This window comes from Piliocolobus tephrosceles, chromosome 15 (genome assembly GCF_002776525.5).
Source record: "Piliocolobus tephrosceles isolate RC106 chromosome 15, ASM277652v3, whole genome shotgun sequence".
In the NCBI taxonomy this organism is placed as follows: Eukaryota; Metazoa; Chordata; class Mammalia; order Primates; family Cercopithecidae; genus Piliocolobus; species Piliocolobus tephrosceles.
This window is the reverse complement of record NC_045448.1, coordinates 10,466,905-10,473,889: the sequence shown is the minus strand read 5'-3', so window position 1 is coordinate 10,473,889 and position 6,985 is coordinate 10,466,905. Positions and strand designations below refer to the sequence as shown.

The 6,985-nt window shown below is 51.1% G+C and overlaps 1 protein-coding gene across 1 annotated transcript in view; it reads right to left on the bottom strand.

Moving 5' to 3' along the window:
- Window positions 1–5,658, bottom strand: part of ATP6V1C2 (ATPase H+ transporting V1 subunit C2) — a 63,274-nt gene extending 57,616 nt beyond the window's left edge. The window contains exons 1-3 of the mRNA XM_023199241.3: window positions 5,565–5,658; window positions 4,302–4,456; window positions 514–581 (exon numbers count right to left, since the gene is read on the bottom strand). Coding sequence (XP_023055009.1) covers window positions 514–581; window positions 4,302–4,430 — 197 coding nt within the window. The 5' untranslated portion in view covers window positions 4,431–4,456; window positions 5,565–5,658. The remainder of the gene's footprint in view (window positions 1–513; window positions 582–4,301; window positions 4,457–5,564) is intronic.
- Window positions 5,659–6,985: the final 1,327 nt, after the last annotated feature.

Below are 6,985 nucleotides of genomic sequence, written 5' to 3'. Positions count from 1 at the left end.
AGGAAGGAAGGAAGGAAGGAAGGAAGGAAGGAAGGAAGGAAGGAAGGCTCTCTATATTGTCCAGGCTGGTGTTGAACTCCTGGGCTCAAGTGAGTCTCCTGACTTAACCTCTGGAGTAGCTAGGATTACAGGCATGAGCCACTGCACCAGGACTTTTTATGTACTTGAAATTTTGTACTATGAGCATTTGTTACTAAAAGATAAACAAACTTAAAAAGGTTTGGTGGGAAACTACACCAGTGAGTTTTCTAAGCGTCTCGGCAGCTATGCATGATCTCCAGGTCGGAGGCAACCCCTTAACAAGTGCTGCCTCCAGCAGACACAACACCGGGAGGGGCCAGGCAGGCTCCTGTAGACCCAGCACCCGCAGGGGAAATGATGGGTTTTCTCTGCTGACTTCTGGAACCAGGTCTAGACAAATTCATACTCCGGTTCAGCCAAAGTAAGAACACTGTGTCCTCCGATAACAATGTCAAATTCTCACTTGTATGTAGTAAATAAGGAATATTTTACCTTTCAGCAAAGGTGTCGAGTTTCCCCAACTCATCAGAGAGGCCAACCAGGGAATCCAAGGTCCCCACCTAGACAGATCATAAAAACGTCAGAGGCGCACAGGTTTCTGGCCAAGCATGATGCCATCTCAACAACTGGGCAGGGACTGTCACTTCATCTTGAATTTGTCACCTTTGGTCAATGGCCAAAGTGGAAAGTAGAAAGAACTCTTAATAGAAACCAGTGGATTTGGGGGTGTCTTCATTTACTTATTTTTGACCAACAGGATAAACTGTCATATGCCTGCCATAGGAAGGAGTGACTATGATGTTACCATCCGACCTTAGCTCATTTTCCTCTTAGAATGGCAGCTTGCTAGTCAGTCATGTTGTTAATCCCCATAGCTAAGGAAGAGATATACCAGAAAGCAAGTTAAAGAAGTTCCCATTCTTAAAAGCTTTTTTGCTCCGAGACAGTCCCACCAGTATTTATTTATTTATTTATTTATTTATTTATTTATTTATTTATTCATTCATTCATTCATTCATTCATTCATTCATTTATTTTTTTGAGACAGAGTTTCGCTCTTGTTGCCCAGGCTGTAGTGAAATGGCGCGATCTCAGCTCACCTCAACCTCTGCCTCCTGGATTCAAGCGATTCTCCTGCCTCGGCCTTCCTGGGTAGCTGGGATTACAGGTATGCACCACCATGCCCGGCTAATTTTTTTATTTTTAGTAGAGATGGGGTTTCTCCATGTTGGTTAAGCTGGTCTCGAACTCCTGACTTCAGGTGATCCACCTGCCTTGGCCTCCCAAAGTGCTGGAATTGCAGGCACGAGCCACTGCGCCCAGCCCCACCAGTCTTTTTCTCTGTTCTTTGCTGTTATTAACCATGATCTTGAGGCCGAGGTGGGCAGATCACCTGAGGTCAGGAGTTCGAGACCAGCCTGGTCAATATGGCAAAACCCTGCGTCTACTAAAAATACAAAAATTAGCCGGGCATGGTGGCATGCACCCGTAATCCCAGCTACTCGGGAGTCTGAGGCAGGAAAATCACTTGAACTCGGGAGGTAGAGGCTGCAGTCAGCCGAGATCGCACCACTGCACTCCAGCCTGGGCAACAGAGTGAGACTGCATCTCAAAAAAAAAAAAAAAAAATCTTGCTGGGGAAGGAGGCAGCTTTTCCTCCCACTTTATCATTCACCTAGGTCCTTTTCAGAGTACTTATGATCTGGTTTTTGTTGTTGTTGTTGTTGTTGTTGTTGTTCTTGTTTTGAGATCTTGGCTCACTGCAACCTCTGCCTCCCAGGTTCAAGTGATTCTTCTGCCTCAGCCTCCTGGATAGCTGGTATTACAGGCATGTGCCCCATGCCTGGCTAATTTTTTTGTATTTTTAGTAGAGATGGGGTTTAGTCATGTTGTCCAGGCTGGTCTCGAACTCCTGACCTCAAGTGATCCTCCTGCCTCAACCTCCCAGAATGCTGGGATTACAGGAGTAAGCCACAGTGCCTGGCCATGATCGATTTCTTAGTGTAGAAATTACTACAATGTCCAAAATTGTATTTAAAGGTCTTTTCACAGAATTAGAAAGAAAAAGGTTGCTATCACATGGTACCACCAACTAGATGTTAAAAAGTAATTAGGTTCTGAGACTTGGCAGAATTTCAAGAAAAAAAAATTAAGAAAAGTAATTAGGAGGCCGGGCACAGTGGCTCACACCTGTAATCGCAACACTTTGGGAGGCTGAGAGTTTGAGACCAGACTGGTCAACCCAGTGACACCCCGTCTCTACTAAAAATACAAAAACTAGCCAGGCATGGTCATGTGCCTATAATCACAGCTACTGGGGAGGCTGAGGCAGGAGAATCACTTGAACCCAGGAGGCGGAGGTTGCAGTACGCCTAGATTGCACCACTGCATTCCAGCCTGGGTGACAGAGCGAGACTCTATTCAAAAAAAAAGTAATTAGGAAATGATGAAACCTGAATATCTCTACCAAGTCAAGTCGCTTCTTTTCAAGCAACTTAATTTTAAGCAACTTCTGCAGGGGCTGTGTCTTTTTTTTTTTTTTTTTTTTAATCTTTTTACCTTTCAGAGTCCAGCACAGTGCCTCACACGCAGTATCGATGAGTGGATGCAGAATTTACTAACCCATACAGTGTCCGTTGCTGGACAAGCAGGGGAAGGCTTAAAAAGGTAGCAAGATGTGGGTTCAGAACCCACTGCTGCCACTTACCATCCTGACAATCCTCGTAATCACTTAGCCCCTCCCAGCCTGTCCCCAGAGTCAGCAGGGACGAGCTGACTTGTAAAGAGGGAAGAGGAAAAGCTTCCCGGTGATGCATTTAAAGTACCTAGCCATCAGCACCTTGCTCAGCAAATGTTAGCAAATGGGGTAGCATCACAACCCTGGGAGCTGATGGTGCAGCTGTTTTGGCAGAGGGGCAAAGTGAGGTTTGAAAGGGGAGTATATGGCAGTGTTCTACAAGAGCAGATGCTGGGCAGTCAGCACCATCTAACCAGCACCTGTGTCATCAGTGCCATCTCATCAGCACATGTGCCATGTGTTCTGGGAGAAAGCTGTAGTGTCTTCCCTGTGGAAACCTACAGCACCTTGGGAGGCTGGGGCAGGCAGATCACGAGGTCAGGAGTTCGAGACCAGCCTGACCAACATGGTAAAACCACCATCTCTACTAAAAACACAAAAATTAGCTGGGTATGGTGGCAGGTGCCTGTAATCCCAGCTACTTGGGAGGCTGAGGCAGGAGAATTGCTTGAACCTGGGAGGCAGAGGTTGCAGTGAGCCAAGATTGTGCCATTGCACTCCAGCCTATGCAACAAGAGCAAAACTCTGTCTCAAATGAAAAAAAAGAAAAAAGAAAAAAAACAAAGAAAGAAAGAAAAAAAAGAATTGTGCATTTCGGCTGGGCACAGTGGCTTACGCCTATAATCCCAGCACTTTGGGAGGCCAAGGCGGGTGGCCTCACCTGAGGTCAGGAGTTCAAGACTAGCCTGCCCAACGTGGCAAAACCCCATCTCTACTAATAATACAAAAATTAGCTGGGCATGGTGGCATGCACCTATAATCCTAGCTACTCAGGAGGCTGAGGCAGGAGAATCACTTGAACTTAGGAGGTGGAGGTTGCAGTGAGCCAAGATCATGCCACTGCACTCCATCCTGGGTGTTAAGAGTGAACTCTGTCTCAAAAAAAAGAATTGCACACGTCTCATTCTTCTTTAATGTTAGTTTCATTTGAACTTTGCCCTCCACTCCAAGAGCCGTTAGATGCCTGGGCACAACCCAAACTCCCTTCTGCCTCCAAATCCCCTCCCTTCCCCTCCCGCAGGACCAAAGGGATCCTAGATTTCCTCCCCTGCCCCCAGGTCAAGAGTACAATCAAGGCTGAAGCCCCCCCAAGCCTGCTCATCTAAACTATATGGTTGGTCTTCTGAGATGTTGCAGACAAACCAGGAGGAGCCAGAGGAACACCCGAGAGGACGTGAGTGTGCATTTAACACACTTCCCACTTTTTGAAGCATTAGACACTGCTACCCACAACCTTGTGCCCCTGTTCATTCCTTCCTGTGGCTGCACCTACATAGGTACCACAATTAATTTGGGACTACGGCATGATATCCCACCTAGCCCATCACTTCCCCGTCCATCCTCAAACCTCAGCTTGTCCTCAGAGCCCCTGCGTTTGCCTTGATACTTTCTCCTTGGCTTCCTGAAGTAGCAACCTCTGTCTCCCTCTCCCCTTTCCCCCTGACCAATCCATCCCCTTTTCACTCCTCCCCAGGACTTTTACCTTGAAGTCAGGAATAGCGAATTTGGTATTATAAGACAGGTTGGACTTGGAGGTTACAGTATTCATCCTCTCCAGAGCTTGCACATTTTCCTTATCGCCAGGGGCAGAAATTAACCAAAATTCCGACATGCTTCCGGTCTCCTCTTACCCAGCGACTGCCCAGAACCAGCACAAACATACACAAACAGAAACGGGGAGAGATGTGTCAGATATCCCTGCCTCACCGCTCCCTACCCTCCAATTCATCCTTTCTAGGACCTGTGAGCTCCAAGAACATCCATTTGCAAAAGCAAAGCGCTTATCTCCACCTAGGCAGCCCTCAGGTGTTCAAGAAACTCCAAAGCTCCTTGGTGCCTGCGGTGGTTCTGGCTGGTTTTCAGGAGCAGAGGAGGAGGGAGAGGTTCCTTTCTTTCTCTCCACCTGGGTGAACAACCCCTATCAAGCATCATAAAATGGGAGGACAGTAAGCTGGAGGCGGACACCTGCTGGGGGAATATTTGTTTTCCTTCCGTACTGCATCTTCTGGGATGCAGGATGGGGTGGAGGAAGACCTGGGATGAGGGAGGGATTTTCACAACAGGCTACCAGGTCAAACCGCAGGTCAAACTGGCCAACCTTGTGATTGCTATTAGCTTTAAAAATAGACTTCAGAAGGATTTTTTAAAAATATATACATATATATAAGGAAAAAAAAAGTAATAGTGGGTGAGGGGAACTACTAAAGTCTTTTTTCCACTAGGCGAGGTGCCCGCTCAGCAGAGCTGGATCCCTTGCCCGGCCTGGCCGGTGGTTTCGCGGCCGCGTCTGCGGCCTCTACGGTCGATTCGATTCGTGCTGCTCCTTCACAGGTGTCCACACCCGCACCTTTCCCCCTCGGCCGGGTTCCCCCTTGCCGCTGCCTCTCCGCCGCGTCTCCGACGGCTAGGGGAAAGCAGGATAAGCTCTGAGGAGCCAGAGACACCTGGTGGAACCTCTTCCTTTCGGACTCCCGGTCCCGCTCCAATCCGAGGGCATTTTGTTCTCTCCTAACCCGGCGCCGACCTAACCAAACTCCTTTCCGCCTTGACTGCCCATGGCCTGGGGACGAACTGGCCCCCCGCAGCACCTGCGGAGATGCCACCTGCCTGGCCGCGGGGGAGCGCGGGGAGGTGCCCGCTGCCCATGTTCCCAATGGGAAAGCGCAGGCCGTGGCGCAGCCAGACCCTGTGCCTGTGTCCCCACCCCGCCCCCGCCTCGGGTCCCCGCTCTGCGGTGGGTCCTTACCGGGAGCAGGCGGGGCGCGGACCGCGCGGTAGGGGCTGCAGCGGCGGGTGCGAGGCCGGGAGCGCACTGCCGGCTCCTGGGAGGCAGCGGCTTCACTGCTCCACGCCCCGCCCCGCCTTTTATCCCGGGCGCGGGAGGCGGCCCCAGCCCCGCCGGATATTTGCATACGGGCCGCCCGCCTCTCGCCTCGCTCCAGCCGGGGGCCGGAGACCCGGGAAGCAGGTGCAGGCGCCGGGCGGGAGGGCGCGGAGGGGCCGCGCGGGGTCTCCAGTCCCCTACGCGCGCGGGCTGGGGCCCTGGGGGCTTCTGCGGCGCGTCCCACAGGGTCTCCAGCCGTACTACTGCGCTGCCGCGTCCCGGACGCGTGGACGGCTGAGCCGAGCGGGAGTCGGGAAAGGGCTCGGAGCTCGGAACCACCCTGCCCTCCCGCTGCGGCCGCCGCAGCCCCGCCTGGTCACTGGCTCTCGCCTCACAGCTACAGGCGCGGATCTCAGGGGAATCACCTACTCCCAGGTGTCTCCAGGCCAGTGCATGAGACAGGGCCGACCTGTGGGGAACCACGCAACAGGTGCGCAGGTGCTCAGGACACACCTGGGTAGACAGCGAAGCTTTTCCTGTCCGCGTGGGCGCGGGTGTGCGCCCAGTTACCCAGGAAACTCCCACCTCACCCTCTCCACCTTCCGAATTGCTCTGTGGATGGGGGGGAAGGGGGGAGTTACAGCTCACGGTGCGACGATCAGAGGTGAGTTCATGATTGGTGCTATCTGGAACCAGGAGGGGGAAACCCTAGAAATTAACATGTGAAAGTTAAAAACAAGACAAAACCAAAGGAAAACTCGGAGAATTCATTTTCTCTGGACTCTTTGAAGGAGAAAACTTTAAAGCATCCTTCCATGTAGGCGATGTTTTCAGTGGTTTCTGGGAAGGATAAAGATCTCAAGAGTGTCCTTGAGGGGGCATTGGAGAAGGTATTCTTGCTTCCTTAAACGTGGACTCCCCCTCCTATGTAAACTAGCCGTATCTATCAACCCATCCTTGTGAATGGGTTGGGTCTTTGGGAGAAGGATTTGACATCATCTGAGACTTAAGGTGGGATGGGAAGCCCCAGAGACAGGACAGAAAGCTGACTTTGAGATCACAGTGGGGTCGTACTGCGAACCTAGGGTAGACTTGGAAGTCCCAGCACCTGCAGCAGGCATCATTGTTATTGGGACATTAATGTGCATTAGTCAGTCCTTGCAACATCTTCCTAAGGGAGGATACCTGAAACCAAGGGATGAGGAAACCCCGGTATGTTTGAGGACATTAAGTGGCTATTCCAGAGAAGGAGTGGCTCAGTTAGACATTAGAGCAGGGTGGTCTCCAATCTTGGACTTTATCCAGGCACGCCATTTTATCTAGCTAGGGAAAACATCCCAGAG